The sequence below is a fragment of the Protopterus annectens genome, chromosome 5.part1, assembly GCF_019279795.1.
Source record: "Protopterus annectens isolate FY-2018-M chromosome 5.part1, PAN1.0, whole genome shotgun sequence".
NCBI classification, from domain to species: domain Eukaryota; kingdom Metazoa; phylum Chordata; order Ceratodontiformes; family Protopteridae; genus Protopterus; species Protopterus annectens.
Genome location: NC_056736.1, coordinates 256138606 through 256156777, shown reverse-complemented (window position 1 = coordinate 256156777; position 18172 = coordinate 256138606). Strand labels below are relative to the sequence as shown.

General features: G+C 41.6%; 1 protein-coding gene across 1 annotated transcript in view; it reads left to right on the top strand.

Moving 5' to 3' along the window:
* Positions 1–14514: 14514 nt before the first annotated feature.
* Positions 14515–18172, top strand: part of DNHD1 (dynein heavy chain domain 1) — a 418274-nt gene continuing 414616 nt past the window's right edge. The window contains exons 1-2 of the mRNA XM_044072761.1: positions 14515–14635; positions 15781–16489. Coding sequence (XP_043928696.1) covers positions 14548–14635; positions 15781–16489 — 797 coding nt within the window. The 5' untranslated portion in view covers positions 14515–14547. The remainder of the gene's footprint in view (positions 14636–15780; positions 16490–18172) is intronic.

Genomic DNA, 18172 nt, shown 5'->3' with positions numbered 1-18172 from the left:
CACATAATGATTTGCAATATACTGTAGCATCCAACCACTGCAACACACAAACACATACTTTACCTTTGTGCTCTATAAATCTCTTTTTAGTAACTTTATATAATTGTCACTATTCTCAAAGGCAGCTATGCTAAGCTATGCTATGCTCGTTAATTCTATTACTTACTACCACACTACTGTCTCTGTCATATGTAACATCCTTCTACTCTTTCCTTTATCCTGTCCTCTTCATTCCTACCTTTTCTTTAACATTTACACAGGGCACTGATGACTACACAGTAACAATATCTCCACTGTATACAACTACACTGATATTCACCTTTTTAAGGTTAGCTACATGAAATACCTTCAAACTTAACCCCTCCAACTATAAACAGGGAGTAGGTCCTGGCTGTACTCTCTAAGGCTAAAAACACAGCCTGTATGCTTCCTGATAGTATCCCAGAAAGCCTTCTGAATAGCCTGAAATATGATCTATCAAGGCGACTGGAGTCACTATTCAACTATAGTCTCAGAACAGGCTTTGTGCCACAGAAATGAAGGACTGCAGTGGTCACCACTCTACATAAGGATGGACCATCAACGGATCATGGAAGTACAGACACGTTAGCCTGACTAGTCTTATGGGTAAAGCCGTACAGCGAATTATCATGAAAATGATTAACAATGGCACAGGAAACCTTCAGACATTGAACCCAACCCATTTGTTTTTTGTCAAATGCAGGTCATGCCTTCTAAACCTGGTGGACTTCTTCGAGAAGATTATCAAGGCAATGGATGAGGGTAAAATGGGGCATACTGCTTACCCTTACCTGGATAAGGCATTTGATAAAATACTCCACTCAGGCATTGTAAACAAATTTACAGAATTAGGCATAAACACCTGTATAACATACTGGATAGCCAGCTGCCTCACAGATAGGACCCAGGAAGTTAGGATTGGTAAGACCACCTCCACAAAGAGGCTAGTCATCAATGGAGTCCCTTAGGGTTCTGTGCTGGGCCCACTTCTCTTTAGCGTCTACTTCTCAGAAGTCAAGGCTAATGTCAAAGGCCCCTGGCTGACCACGTTTGCAGATGATTGTAGATTAGGAGCAGTCATAGATTCTCCCCAAGACACTAACATCTTACATAAATGTCTAACACAGACTAATGGCTGGTGTCAAAGCCATGGCTTAAAACTCAATGCTAAGGAATGCATAATAGTTTTACCTCTCAACCGTACAGAGTTCCTCAGTAAATACTGGTTTTGAGGGCAAAATATTGGGGTGCCACAAATTCCCAAGTGGCCCCTTTCATTTCCGAATTTCCGGGGGGGGGGGTGAAGCTTTTTTTTTTTTTAGGACAAATGTGTTCCTGATGTCATCATGTGCAGGACGCGATGATGTCAGCTTCTCAAGGCAGACAGACAGCCTGTTAGAATTCAGCTGCCAAGCCATTCGTTACTGCTTCATTTTTAACTTTAACGGTAAGCAGGTTTCAGTCTTCTCTTCTTATTCAGGTAGTGCACACTGGCTCCTCCAGGTAAGGCAAAAGAAAAGACAAGACTGTGAGCTAGTGGTGAGAGGGGCAGTCCACCCTGGGTTGCACTTTGGACTGTTTACTTAATTCTTGTGACTGGTCTTTTTCTTATGTGCTGTTTTCTTGCTGCATTGAAGTGTGTGCTTGATAGAATTGCTGGGATCACTGAATTGATTTTCTTAGAGACAAGTGTACTATTAGAGCTAGTTTAACATTTCTCACTGCATTGAAGTCTGATATTCCATTGATTTTCAGAGATTTCTTATAAGACAAATGGGACCGGAAGAGCATTTCTCGCTGCAATGTGTGTGTGTGTGTGTGTGTGTGTGTGTGTGTGTGTGTGTGTGTGTGTGTGTGTGTGTGTCTATATGTGTCACTGCAGTGTGTGTTTGTCACTGCAGTATGTGTGTGTGTGTGTGTGTGTGTGTGTGTGTGTGTGTGTCGCTGCCATGTGTATGTGTGTGTGTCACTGCAGTGGGTGGGTGTGTGGTTGTGCCTGTGTGTGTGTTGGTGCAGTGTGTGTGTGTTGCTGCAATGTGTGTGTTGCTGCAGTGTGTGTGTCGCTGCAGTGTGTGTGTGTGTGTGTGTGTGTGTGTGTGTGTGTGTGTGTGTGTGTGTGTGTGTGTCGCAGTAGTGTGTGTATGTGTGTCTTTGCAGTGTGTGTGTGTGTGTGTGTGTGTGTGTGTGTGTGTGTGTGTGTGTGTGTGTGTGTGTGTGTGTGTGTGTGTGTGTGTGTGTGTGTGTGTGTGTGTGTCACTGCAGTGTGTGTGTGTGTGTGTGTGTGTGTGTGTGTGTGTGTGTGTGTGTGTGTGTGTGTGTCGCAGCAGTGTGTGTATGTGTGTCTTTGCAGTGTGTGTGTGTGTGTGTGTGTGTGTGTCGCTGTAGTGTGTGTGTTGCTGCAGTGTATATGTGTGTGTAAGTGCATGTGTCTCTGCAGTATTTGTGTGTGTGTGTGTGTGTGTGTGTGTGTGTGTGTATGTTTTTCGCTGCAGTGTGTGTGTATCACTGCAGTGTGTGTGTGTGTCTCTGTCACTGCAGTGTGTGTGTGTGGTTGTGTGTGTGTGTCTCTGTAGTGTGTGTGTGTGTGTGTCACTGCAGTGTGTATGTGTGTTTGCGTTTGTGCGTGTGTGTGTGTGTGTGTGTGTGTGTGTGTGTGTGTGTGTGTGTGTGTGTATGTGTGTGTGTGTGTATGTGTATGCCCCAGTTAGGTATGACTGGTGGCTGGGGTTACTCAGACTCAAACCCTGTACCTTAGGTACAAGAAGCAACAGCCTAAATTATCTACCCATACCACCACTTGTGATTCAAGGAGTTAAGTCCATAGTTTTCAGATGTCCAACGTTTCACAGAATGTCTGGAATGTCTGGCTCATACTTTTCGTCTGTTCCTCTTAAAATTTGTGGTTTTCTGGCAAACCGGTGAGAACTGAATTCACTAAATAATGATAGCCATTTCAATTTCAGTCTTCCTATCTTTCAGGAAATGCATGGTGACACAAAACATTTTATTCTAGAACCTTTCTAAGATTATATAAGCAATGTTTAAAATGTTTCCCTGGTTTTGTGCCTTTGCCCCCCCCCCCATAAATTCTGGCTTTTTCCAGATTTCTTGTGTTGCATAGTTCTTCAGGGAGAGAGGAGTTTAGTGCTGCTTATGCCAAGTCTGCTTGTGTTGTTAGTAGCACAACAGGTAGTATACTTGTTTTTTGATGCAGAAGGCTGTGGGTTCTACTCCCACAGTATGTAGATGGATTACTGATACTATACTGTGTTGTATTTTAAAGGGGGTAGATGCAGCAGTCCTGAGAATGTCCTCTTTGGAGGAGATACCTAGTAACTATGAACCTGTTATGAGTTTGTCATCCATTCCCTATTGCAATATTACTAGCTTATCATTTTTAATGTAACATAGGCAATTTATTCTTCAAAGGCAACAAACACTTTATTTGTAGATGAAACAGTGAAATATAAAGTTGTTTGTTAGCAGCAACCTCTTCATTATTTCCAGATCTCTTTAATGTGGAATTATTTAGATGACTTTTACTTCTGCTGAGATTGTGCATATTTACTGATACTGGTAGATTGTAATGGCAGAGGTTTGAGTAGACTTTTATGATGGAAATGTTCTGAATTGGGCAGTTTTGTCATTATTGGTTCATGCATTTTGTTTCATTGCTTACTGGAAAAATGTTCAAAACCAATAAATTTAAAATACGCTCTAACAAGTATGCTGTATTATAAAGGAATATAATTTAATGCAATCAGGAAGGTATATCAAAGAACACATGTATGTTTGCATGGTCCTAAATATGTGTGGAAGGGGCCTATAAGTTGAAAACAGCCCAAAGGTAATCTTTATCCATTATTGGCCAGATGCATTTTCTTTGAATGTGAGTTTCAATGCTGTTTCAATGAATGTGAGTTTCAAGGGCAGAAAAGTTTTAATGCTAAGTCTGTTTTCATTGCGAGGCAGTATTGCTTTGTTTAGCAGATGTCTATTAGTGTTTGTGCTATAAAATGTAAAATAAAAGCTTGAAATGAAATGCAAATAATCATTGTAGAGGTAAAACATAAAGCAGTATGCACATTACAGAGTTTATGGTAAATGGGGAGAAACAGCCAAGTAATGGGACATTGGAATGGCTGCAGGGGGGAGGGCTGTGTATGGTGGGCCCCATTCGACCATGATTTTGTGAGGGGGGAAGAGCAGCAAACTCAAAGACAGCCCCGGGTGGCACAAACTCTAGCTATGCCACTAATCAGTAGGCCATGGAGAATGATTTTTGAAGGTCCTAACAAACTATAATATTCTTTTGCCTACCATTAAATACCCTACTTTTACCACAAAACCCACATACTGCAAGTCACCAAAAACAAAATCCTAAGGTTCATCATCTTCTCCCGTCCCAGTGAACACCATTGCTACACATTTAAAAAAATGGTTACCATTTACTACAGGAGACTTTTTTTGGAAATGTCTGACTTTTAAACTTTTATATGAGAGTTGCTGTGCACCTTTGCAAAGTAAGTTTATATTTAAATTTACCTCGTATTCATTTAGAGACAACATGGAAACTAAATTACTGAGACCTTCCTTTCATCTATACCACTAATGAAAAAACATTTTCTAAAACTGTCCCTGAAACTTGTGAAAATGTGTCTCAGAAAATTAGACAAAGTGAGAATAGTATCGTTAAACAGCTAAAGGCAATGTTATTTCAGGTACCTAAATATAAGTGTTTCAAAAGTAATGTTTTATATGGATAGTTCTGCAATAGATTGCTTAAATATTTTCCATAGAAAATATTGTTTCATAATGATGATCTCTGTAGAAATTATATTCAGTGTATTCCTAGTGTTAGCTAAATCTGTATATCATTACAGTTATTTGAATTCAATTAATTGCTACACTTCTCTGCTTTGAAAGAACTGATTGCATTTCCATAAAGCACTCAGTCTGTAAATCTACCTATCTGCTGATTTCTTCTGTTTAAATCCAGATCATTTAAATTCTGGCTGTACAAGGCTGAAGCAGTTAATTTTATTTTTATAAAAGAAAATTTTATTTCAGTTTTGCAGTTTGCACAAGTTCAAAGTTGATACAAGTTCAGATATTATAAATGAAACAATATTCTATTTTTGTGCTTCATAATCATATTTTGTCTGTTCTTCAGTTTGCGTTTAAAAGTTGGTATCCCGCAATTCCATTGTAGCGGGCATGGTTACATAATTGTGTATGCAAATTTAATGTTGATCAGCGTACAGATTTTTGGCCAGTTGTACCTATTTTTCATGGACCTTTGCCCAGTTTTTCGTGATTCCAGGTTAAGAGGTATGATAATAGTACCTTTTGGGAAGTCACCTTCATCATCAATAAAAACACCTTAAGTGTAGACCGGTAGTTAGGGATTTGAGAACATGTAGATAATAACCTGACCTTTGACCAATGTGTCCAAGATAGTAAGGAAATCATTCTATGTCTCAATACTTAAAAGTAAGTGTATGGCATCTAGGTCCAGGGAAGTCATCATGCCACTATATTCCATCCTCATCAGACCCATCACTGAGTATAATTCCCTCATTGGTGTGAACCTGCCCAAGAACATGCAACAACTGTACCAACCACAAAGGTTCCTTACAAAAAGAATATAGGGCATAAGCACAATACCCTGTACGGATCACCTCAAAGCCCTATCTCTATACTCAGTTTCCTACAGTCTACTGAGAGGAGATCTGTGCCTGACATGCAAGGCATCCTTGGATCCTACTCTTATGGATCTTTTGCATGTCTGCAAAATGAGCAGCACAGTACATCTAGATCTAAGGACCTAAACATTGCTTGGGACATAATTAGGACTTGTTGGATATATATCTCAGAGAAGCCCCATCCTCTAGAATAAGATCTCCTTTTATGTAAATACAGTCCTTCCCTAACCCTATTCAGGCTTAACCTGGATGGGTCTATATCACTTAATCAAAATACATATTCATTGAATATGTATTCATCGAATTCTAAACATTGAAGTTCATTTCAGCGAACTTCAAACTTATTTCCAGAGTTAGGAGCCACTCGCCCACTAGCACTCTGGAACACACACAACACTAAATCAAACCACCCAAGTTGGGGGCTTCACCATCCACACCCCCCAATATGGTGGGGCTACCCATCCCACCCCACTAATTGCATATACCAAGTCTGAGATTGCACTACAGTGGGGAAAAGGGCAAAGTTGTGGTGATGGCCAAGTGCTTCCTAACCTTGGGAAAAAGTCTGAGGTTCACCAAAATGAATTTCAATGTTTAGAGTTCAATGAATACATATTCAATGAATATGTATTTCAATTAAGTGATATAGACCCACCTGGATCAGTGGATGGGAACTCAGAAATTTGCCACTGCTCTGACACCTATGTCTCTGATGGACAGAGGCAGTCATTAAATCATTCCCTAACTGACATCAGCTCCTTATAATAATGTCTAAGATGCAATAACTCATGAGACACATTTGGGTTGCATGGCTTAGCTTATAACAGCCCTAGTGGTCATTAGCCTAATATAAACCTATGAACCTATGAAACAGTTTCATACTCATCCCACACTATCACAAGCCAAATACTAATGTTTTCCCATCCACCTACATCCTAACATGCATCATACTTCAGTACGGGGTCATTTACCCTAACCCTGTACCAAAAAATAACTTAATCTACATAATGTTATGTTGTCCAATCTCACCTTCGTTCTTGCTGGTTGGGTTTGGAGCTGATCCTCGGCCCCGACTTGGCCGATATACACGCAAGGACACTTAACTTAGTACTAATCTATGAACCTATGAACCTTTACTGGCTCAAGGCTACCCCTTATCCCTACATGCCTAGCAGCAGCTTCCTATATCTTGTTTGATGCTTGCAGCATTGAGATTGCTTCATACTGGGTCAGGCTAAGTACTTTACGTTTTTTTCTAGTTATTGCTAATTTTTGGTAAATTTACTGGTTATATTGACTTGTTAGAGTGTGTATCCTTTATCATTAACCTAATGACCCTCTTTCTCTGCTTCTTGTGGAGTTTTTGGCCGTCATTTTCTTCTTCAGGCCTGCTTTCCCCTTAGAGCCCGTTTAAGTTAGAGGGTTCTTTCCTTTCCTCACCTCTTTTTTGGGATTGCCATTTAAGTTAGAGGCTGTCCCATCAGGGAGTTGCCATTTAAGTTAGAGGCTCTCCCCCTTCTTCTTCCTCTCAAAAAATAAATAAATAAATAATTTTAAGTTTCTTTTTCCTTTGTGGTTATCAGCCTGTTTGCTTCTACTTGTTATAGGCTACGAGTGATAGCTTCCTGTTTTCTCTGTTGAAACTTTTGCCCTGATTAATGCTCATTATGTCTAAAGAGTCTAAATCCTCTGGATTTAAAAAATACGACTCGTGTTGCCAGAAAATGTCCCTTATGGACGGGCACAAGTTGCTTTTACTGTTTAGGGGCTGTTCCCCTGCAGGACTCTTGCTCAATCTGTCATGCTTTCAGTTCCAGAGTCCTGCAGGAAAGAAAAAATAAGCTTATTCTACGTGGTCTTCTGAAGAACCCTCAAGATGCCTTGTATCAGGGTCCTCAGCCAGCCAAATTGTCCGAGAAACACTCCAAGCCATCGGTTCTGAGCTCAGAAGAGACAAAAATTACTGAGAAGCCTTCAGCTCTGTCGGCCCCCAGCATTGGCTCTGACAAAGCTAAGTCTCTGTTGGCTCCATCTGTGTCCTCGGAGCCGGTCCAGATACATAAGAGATCAAGGTCTCCCTCTTTGGAGCAGGTACGCTCTGCTCCACAATCTCCTCTGCTGCAACCTGGAGTGGGCTGTCATCAGTTCTCTTCACACTCCTCTCAGTCATCCAGACTTTCGGAGCACGACGTGGAGAGAGTGGTCAACAGGCTCTTCAAGTCACAGGCACTTGCTAAATTACTCTCGAGTCCAGCCCATAAGGATTTGGCTCCTTCGGCCCTGCCAGCTTCTCCATCGATTCCTCCTCCAACTCTCTTGAGCTCGGAGCTGGAGTGCATGGAGGTCATGGTGGTGGAACCATCGGTTCTGGTTTCTTCTCCCTTATCGGTTCCGATGACTGCTCTGATCTCCTCGATGTCTCAGTCCATCGAGGGGTCTGGGAGCCAAAGCTCTCTCGTCAGCTCTGAGGGAGGAAGTGGCATCAGACCTTTGTCCGACCCCGCTGTACCTCTCGGAGCTTCGGCGCAGGTGAGCTTGGCTCCTACATTGGCCTCAGAGTCTTCGCTCCTGGTTCGAAGGAGATCTCCGGGCTCTTCAGAGCCGGAGGCTCTTTTAACTCAGGACCATGGCGCCTTTGAGGTGATGAGGAGTGTGCTGTCTCCTGAGACTGCTCCACCCTCAGCTCTATTGGCTCCTTCTCCCTCGTTGCCTGTGCTGGCCTTTGTCCCTCCTCCTGCCAAGCGTAGGGAACCTGTGCCCCTGGACGCCCCACTGGGTAACCCCACTCTTTTGAAACCTCCCCCGAACATTCGGAGGTGGTCCTTTGGAAGAAGTAATGTAAGAGGAATCATCTAGACTCCCCTGAGTTTATCATTTCAGATAAGTACTTGGATGAGTCGAAAGGGTCAACATGGTCCCCCACTGAGGATGTCTCCTTTTCAGACATCTTGGAAATCCTTAGACAGAGGGGTGGCTTAGCCATTTCTGAGGACAACTCCGTATACCTGGATGCTTTTGGTTCCCGACCCTCCACCTCTTGGGTGTCTCCACCTTTCAACCCACTTTTGTCTGTAGTGAGTTAAAAGACATGGTATGCTCCAGAGACCATGGAACCTGTTCAGAGGAGACCCAACAAATTTATTACAGCTCCACAAGATAAGTCTTTCCTCTCCAAGGGATTCCCTGCTGATGGCATGGTGGTGGCAGCAGCCACCAAGAAGGAACTTCCGGAAACTTCTTCATCTGTCCATCTGCTGAGCAAAGAGTCTCATACGATGGACAGATATGGGAAGCGTATGTTTTCTTCAGTGGCTTTTACTCTCAGATCGCTGAATTACTTGTCACATTTCACACAACTTCAGAGGGATCTCCTGAAGGAGCTAGGAGATACCCTGCAAGATCCTAGAGCAGAGGGAGTTGCGAACATGGCAGCTTCCCAGCTTGCGACCTTGACCTCCATGGTAAACTCCTCCATGAAGCTCACTTCTTATGTGGCAGATGGAGCGAGTAGGGCAGCAGGTACTGGAGTAGCTTTACAGAGACACTCTTGGATGTGCCTTTGTTAATTTGTGGAGCCCTTTAAGTCTTCATTTACCAACACCCCTTTGATGTTTCATCCTTGTTTGGGCCTCAGGTAAAAGAGACTCTCACCAGGTGTGAACAGGATGGCAAGACTCTCTGTGCCGTAGGGGTCCGTTTTTCCACTCCAACTAGACCCTATCCTAAGGGTCAGAAGAGTGAGAAAATGTGGTTCTGAAAATCCCAGGGATCTTCACATGACACATGTGGTGATTTTTCCTCCAGGGGCAGAGTGAGAAACAACAATGGAATACATCACCCTCGCAGCAGAGGGCATCTGTAACAGTAGGGGGACAGAGATACTTTCTCTGCTAGGCCCTTCCAGCACTCCTGAAGAGAAGCCTGGCTGTCCACCTCTGGAGGCAATCGAAGGCAGACTATCACTGTACCCAGCAGCCTGACAATCTATCACGAGAGAAACATGGGTACTGTCGATAATGTCCAGGGGTTACAAAATCCCCTTTTCCTCAGTCCCCCTCAAAAGGCAAACGTTCTATCCCAGATGTTCCACCCAGTGTTTGGGATCGTGCATTCCTAGAGGTTCAAAGATTGCTAGAAAAAAGAGCCATCCAGGAAGTTCCCGCAGACCAAACCAGATCCAGAACTTACTCAAGGTTCTTTTTACTTCCAAAGAAGACAGGGGACTGGAGACCAATCTTGGATCTCAGCAAGCTAAACCAATCGGTAAAAAAGACAAAGTTCCAGATGATGACACTGCAGTCCATTCTTCCCTTCTTGGGTCAGGGCAATTGGATGTGCTCTATAGATCTCCAGGATGCATACTACCATATAAAAATGGACAGACAATCCAGGAGATTCCTATGCTTCTGGCTGGGAGCCAGTCATTATCAGTTCAGGGCCCTGCCCTTTGGTCTCACCACAGCCCCCAGGGTGTTTACCAAGTGTATGGCAGTGGTAACAGCTCACCTGAGGCATCTAGGATTCCAGGTGTTTACATAGCTAGATGACTGGCTCCTCACTGCTACCACCGAGCATCAACTAATCAAGGCATGGCACTACACAATCCAAACTTGTTCCCAGTGAGGCATCACAATAAACTACGAAAAGTCTTCCTTGTTGCCTTGTCAGTCTATTACCTTTATTGGGGCAGACTTTGACACAAGACACATGATAGCAAAACTGCCTCTAGACAGGGTGTCAACCATTCGTCGACAAGTTTCCTTTCTCATAAACAAGACGAGAGTTCAGGCAAGATAAGTCTTACAAGTACTGGGCTCAATAGCTGCAGCTATTAGGCTAGTTCCTTTAGCACGCTTCCACATGCGGATTCTACAGTGGCTTCTTTTCGCTCAGTGGTCTTTCCAGGAATTGCCAATGTCACACATGATCTTGATCACAGAATCTTGCAAAAAAGACCTACTATAGTGGCTGGTCTCCCCCCAGGTGACTCTGGGCAGACCCTTTCTAGACCCGCATCTGGTAGCCACAGTGACCATGGACACTTCCCAGATAGGGTGGGGGGCATTATCTGGGACAGACTATCCAAGGGACATGGCAACCTCACAAGTACCATTTGCACATCAGTGTTCTAGAGATGAGAGCGGTGCTTCTGGCGTTGCAAGCACTTCAAGACTCTCTACCTACAGAGACCATTGCAATCCAGGCAGACAATATGTCAGTGGTATGGTACATCAACAAGCAGGGCAGAACCAGATCTTACCCCTTGTGTCAGGAGGTACTTCGAGTATGGCAATAGGCAATGTCTTCCCAATGTTTTCTGATTGCAAAGTACATTCCTGGAAAATCCAATGCGATAGCGGACAGGCTCAGCAGGGCTATCCTCATGCCTCATGAGTGGTCCCTAATGCAAGAAATTGCGGACTTGATTTTCTGCAAATGGGGGCCAGCCATGCTGTGATCTTTTTGCCACTCCTCTAAACAACAAATGCAGCAGCTACTTTGCCCTAGTTCTCCCTCCGAGACAGTCACCCAGGGATGCACTTGTTCACGATTGGCCTCCAGGACTACTGTATGCTTTTCCACCCTTCCCTCTCATTCTGAAGGTACTTCAGAAAGCAAAATCATTGGGTTGCAAACTCATCTTCATTGCTGCTTACTGGCATCATCAGATATGGTTTCCGTTTCTTTGCCATCACCTACAACTGGAGCCTTGGAGCCAGTTCCGGACCTCCTGACACACCAGTCAGGCAGGCTTCATCCATCCCTTCAAACTGTCAAGCTGACTGGTTGGTTACTCCAGTTCCAGTCTTAGCCAGGCTCTCAAACATTTCCCCTGCTGTACAACACATCCTAACGTCCTCCCACAATCCCACTACTAGGAGGATTTACACTAGCAAATGGAAGAGGTTCTCTTACTGGGCCAGAAGTAATAACATTGATCCTTTTACGGCTCCTGTTCACAAGATTCTTGACCTTCTAGTTGAAACCTTCGAAAAGGGGCAGCTGCAGCTACTATTAGGGTCCAACTGGCTGCCATCTCCAATTTTCATGTAGGCAACTTGGGTTCTAACATTATGTCCCATAAGTTATGCAAAGCATTCTTACAAGGTACAACACTTTTACGGCCCCAGGTAAGAGAACCTCCCACCCCCTTGGACCTAAACCTGGTTTTAGCTTCATTGGTTCTGCCCCCTTTTGAACCAGCAACATCTTGCCCCTTGAAGTTTCTGTCTTGGAAAACCCTCTTCTTGGTTGTTATAACCTCAGCTAGACGGGTTTCTGAATTACATGCTTTGTCTATTTGCCCACCGTATCTGATTTTTCACAAAGATATTGTCTCTCTAAGGACCAATCCTTCCCTCTTGCCAAAGGTTTGTTCTGAGTATAACTTAAATGAGTCCATTGAGCTTCCTGTGTTCTTCCCAAATTATGGAAACAAAGCAGAGTATAGATTACACCAATTGGATGTTCATAGTCAATTAAGTTTTTATTTACACAGAACCAAAGACCTCAGAAAATCAGACCAATTGTTTATATCCTTTGCTGACAATAAGCAAGGTTATCCAGTTTCTAAAGTGACTTTATCAAAATGGCTGTCAGACACAATCACTTATTCATATGGTTTGCATAAAAGGATGCTTCCAGGAAGACCCAGAGGACATTCAACCAGGGCCTTAGCCACCTCTGTTGCCTTCCAAGCTAAATTGCCCTTAGATTCAATCTGTGCAGCAGCGACATGGGCAAATCCTCATACCTTTATCTCTCATTACAGTGGATGTGATCTCCTGGAATAGGGCATTGTTTGGTTGCACGGTCCTGAAGAGTTTGTTCCAGTGAGCTACCCAAGAACCAGGTGCTGGAGACGTGGTCTCAATCTGCAAGAATGAAGACAAAATGGGACAACATAATATAAAGAAGTTATGTACCTACCATAACGTTCCATGTTTGTTGTCCTTCATCTCGCCTTCCTTCTTGCATCCCCCCCTCCTTCCCCCTTCCTGGAGGTTTGAGAGGAGTTCATTATTGGTTACACTGGCTAAGTTTCCTGCTGACAAACCAGGTTGGTTAACCGTACTTTGTCCTTTCTTCTTCCCTTCCTACCTTGGTGTAAGAGCTTAGTAAAAAAATTGTTTTTTCTTACTACATATGTCTAGTGTTGGCTATTACAAATGAGATCTGGGTAGCTGCCGCTAGGCATGTTGGGATAAGGGGTAGCCTCAAGCCAGTAAAAGCTCTTGAGCTATTGTATATCAGCTGAGTTGGAGCCAAGCATCAGTTCCGAACCCAACCAGCAAGAACGAAGGCGAGATGAAGGACAACAAACATGGAACATTATGGTAGGTACATAACTTCTTTTTATCAATCTAATAAACTCACGCATGCATGGATTTCTGACCATTCCCCATACAGCCTCTCTGTAACTGAAACTTGTTTAAAATCAGAAACCGGAGATGAAGAAATACCTCCTCCAGGCTACAGTATACTCTGCACTGATAAGAAAGGTAAAAAAAAGGTGTTGGGTAGCTATAGTTTACCTTAACACACTTCAACCTGGCACTCTACCAACACACTATTCCACCAGTTCAATAATTCTAAACTAATTATCCCCTTTTTGAAACTTAGCAACCATAAAAGCTGCTAGTTCAATGCTCTATACATCCTCCAGTCAATAATACCCCATACACTCAAAAATATACTCTCCTGTCTAGTTAGTAACATCATCCAGGAAAAGAATTATTATAGGTGACTTTATCATAGTTGGGAACCCACTCACCATGAACAAATTGCAACACTCAATAAACTTAAATGGATTCACACAGCTTATCACTACCCCCACCAGGTGTAATAAATCAATCAATAATTCATTAATAATAGATTGGATTCTAGCATCTGATCCTACTAAAATGAAATCCACTGGCACTCTCTCAGACACGTTTAGTCATCATCTACCAATGTATCCCTGTGAGCTCCCCATATATATCCCAAAGCAACACCACCACCATAGCATAGTTTGTAACATCACAGAATCTGATAAACAAGAATTCACATATGCCACAAAATAATGTAACTAGAACACACTGAAACACCTGCCATTAGACAATGCAATTCTGAAATTTAATCGGATTTTTCTCAATATATTCAACAAAATGGCTCCTATAAAAAAAGAGAGTAAAAGTATGTCCTGCCGCATGGTTAATATAATCAAGTAAAGAATTAATCCATAAAAAAAGATAAAGACTGGAAATCTTGGCTAAAACAGAAAATACAACAAAGCCACATGACATTCAGGCAACTCCATAACCTCACTAAGAGTAAAGTTACTGCAGACAATAACTACTACGTCAAATTCCAAAACTCTAATCAAAGCAACCGGAAAACATTTTGGGTGTCAGTAAATAAGTTCCTACACCTTGCCAGAGACAAGCTTCACCAGAAAGTAGAGTAAATGATGAGAGTTAGGTCCCTGATCTCCTGTATGAAAGAAAGTTGTTCTAGCAGTTAGATCTGAATAGGTAGCAGGTATTAAAGACAGATGTCACCTAGTGCCATATTCCAACACTATACTTCTCTTAGCAGCATACTATTTAACTATAAGTTAAACTGTGAAGATGGCATTGGCTGTTCATGGGGGTGCTAGCGGAGTAGTATGTGACTTGACAACATTGAATAGACCAGTTGTGGTTTATAGTGACATCATTTCATGAACATGAGTATGTAATGAACCTAGATATAAATATATCAATAGCTTTCTAACTTTCTGTATATTTACTCATAGAGCAGTAGAGTACAGAATATTCAGCCAAGAATAAATCCATTTGCCATGGCCTCTACAGAGGATCTACCCTCCCAGTCTCATGAGAAATTACCATTACTCCATCTTTTGGGAGCAACCATGTCAGCAGCTAATGGTAAGAAGTTGTGATCTCTGTTTATTTGTGGAAGGAACTGTAAAAATTATAGAGAAAAATAATGTTCATGTGTTTTACATTTATGATTGTACCTCTATTTATGAGGAGCTTAGAGATAATGTGATTTTTTTTTATAAACTACATATTTACTTGTGCACATGAGAAACTAATTTCCTACATCTTGTTGGTGCCAATGGCTGGTAGTTTTTTTAAGCATTTTGCAACTATAACATTCAGAGGGTATATGTTTTACATTTTGCAGTTTGTATAGACTATATTACCAAATATTCTTTCCTAATATCAGCACTCTTAGATAACTATAATTTTTCATCTAGAATTGCAAATACATGGTGCAGGTATCTAGAGGATCTGCACTGACCATTTTAAACTTCATTCTCTGATGTAAAGTTTTCCTTCTATGATAGCAATATCAGATCTGTGAAAATGCTAATGTCATGATATGAAAGATACATTAATAAAAATATTAAAAAGCATATTTTTTATACCACTTCCACCCATTCCCACCCAACCCACCACTAACCTCTGGCTTGATTCCTATACCTCTTTTCACCCACACATTTCTGGGCAAGTCAGGAGGTGTCCCTTCACAAGGCAAGGCTCTTGAGTTCTTGGGGGATAAGATATTTGGCAGCAGTCCTATGTCAAGGGAGCCAGTACACTATGGGGAATAATAAATGAGGTACCAGGAACAATCAATTTAAGGTGAGTTGTTAAATTCCCTAAAAGGGAAAGAAGTGTGCAATGATGTCAGCATATGTACTCACCTGTCATATGTAGGACATCATGTCATTCCCCCTTTTACTGAGTTACCCTGCAAATCTCCCATTTTCTATCATGGGTTGCACAGGCAGCAACTCATTCATCCTACTACTGCTCCCACCCCAAGATAAGATAGGTAGGAGAACTGGCCATTAACCATTTTATCCTATCCTTCTGGGCAACTTGTCCAGTTGACCTGTATTTATTCCTGAACTCCAATTTCTGGAAGCACAGATGGATATCTTACCTTTGCTCTATATTTACAAAATGTACTTTACTTTTGGGAGGATATCAATTTATATTTCTTATGAGTTGTTAAAGATATTCTTATTTCAAGGAGTCAGAATGCTGTTTTATTGTTCTAGGTGCTAAGGAGAGAGACTACCAAGCCAGAGCCAGCAGGTGGGCTGCTACTGTTCGCCAACGAATCACTACAAAGATGAAGGATGGTGAGAAACCAGAGCCTGAAGACTTGCAGCTGTTAATAGCAGAATTAATTGGTGTGTTTGGCACTGTCCTGCAAAAGAACAACCGTAATTCTTGGTTATTTCTTTATGAAGTTCTGTCTCTTATTCAGCCATATAGTGACTATCTTAATGGTAAAGAGGTTCTGCTGAGATACCTTGAAGGGATCTACATTAAGTATCAGACAAACCAAACTTTGCTTTCTGATATTGACATTTTGGGAGCTATGGACAAAGCCTTTCCCAAGGATACTGCTGTATTATATGAAAACTCATTCAGTTGCACAACTACAAAAGTAAAAAGCCCTCCTAAATTGATGCCTCTAAGGGAACAGGTACAGTGTGGCCCATCTCCAGCCTTTGCTGCACAACCTTTCCCATTTGTTCTTGAACGAGTCAATGAGAGCCCAGAGGACTACTTTACTCCTGCCCCACTGTCTGTTGAAGATTTTCAAAAGTCATTGGCCACAGCAGCCTTAGATGTGGCTCAGACAGAAGCTGTGTGGAGCTCCAGCATTGGACTGATATCTTTAGCTCTTGCTACTGACTTACCAGTACAGTTTCAATCCAGAAAATTTGAGGAGGTCTGTGCTGAAGTGGAAGATAAGAGGTAATTTGCTACAGTTTAGCTGTAATTTTTACTTAAAGCTGCTACGGCTAAAAATGCATGGACATTGCCTTCCACCAAACATTATGTAAAATCATTAAATTCATCTTGTAAATCATTCTTAGAACTGCAATTCTTGATTGATAATAGATATCTGGATATCTTTATCTTGTTTTATTTAAATGCACATTCTATTTTACAGCTTGAAAATCACACCTGTAGCACCCTTCCTCATTATCTCATTATGTATGTGGTGTCAAATTGAATAAATATATCTCTGAGGATTGCTCCACAACCATGGTATAAAATAAATCAGAGTATTTAGTAAACCTTTGATTAATTACAGACTACAGCACAAAATAAGTGTGGTATTTGGTGATAGTCTAGTTGATCTATATCCACAGTACAGGATTGATATCTGATGTTGTTACTTGACGTGTAGCAGATATTATTGATGCAGCCTGAAGGCAGGCTATATGCTTGATGACGTGCTTAAGAATGGTAGACTTTCCAACAAAGTACATTTGTGTAACAACAAGGAAGTAGACATTAAAAAGGTTTGTCATTGAGGTGAAACAATGTGCATTTTTCTGTAGTGTAATGTATGTAGAATGTGCTGAATATTTAAAAAAATGATTTGTGAGGTATGTACTATTATCTCATGGATGAAAAGTGGCTAAAGACATTACATCTGGCACTGGGAGATTAATCCCCATTACATCTAGGACAAAGAACAGGACTTAGTCTGGCACCTAAAATTTTTACAAGCCTACCTTAGCACCCTACCCATCACCCATAATGCTGGGAGCTAAGGAATTATCTGCATATCTTTTTAGCTATGCATTAAAGTCAGTAACACTTTAAAACAGTTACAGCATTTTTTGTGAAAGATTATTTTTTTCTGACAGGTTTCAGTCCTTGTTGATTTCTATAAAATTACAGGTCATTTTATTTCAGTTTGTGAATTCTTGTTTTAGCATTCTGTAGTTTGTGTAGATAGGCTGTCTTCCATCTCTGCTTTAGGCACCATTTTTTTTCTTCTTCTTCTAGTGACAGTTTTCCCATGAAGCACCATGGGGTAAAAGTAGGATTTTCAGTTGTTTAAGAAGTGCAAATGTGAGGCAAAATACCCCTACCAACTAAGCACACCAAAATATTTGAAATGTATTGGAGAGACTTATTTCTGTGAAGAATGAAAAATAAACACAATCCATCACCTTTAAAGGCTGTACTTTCTAGCTTGTTAGCCTTACTTTCAGCAGACAAGATACAGTCCATCCAAACTACTGCTGTTTAGTTAATGAAGAACAACTCAGTACTTGTGGCTTCCTGTCTTCAGGCCCTAGAACTCATGTTGTCCATGATTTTTCATGATCTGCCGCACCATGTTTTTCATGAGAATTTTCCAGTAGAACCTCAATGTTCAATGGGAGCAGCTTACTGATCCACTAGATGCTCAGATCAAAACATTCAAGAATGAAAGGAACATTTTTCATGATGAACTCGAGCCCAACCAGTTTTGTGGAAAACTCTTTAAATGCTCTCAGGTGGAAGGAGCCTTGTATAAAGTAGACAGTCAAGGTATATGGTAATGAAACAGGCCAATCTGACTCACTTCCCATCGGTGTGATTGTAATCTACTCTAACAGTATGGCAGTGGTTTGATACATAAATAAATATGGAGAT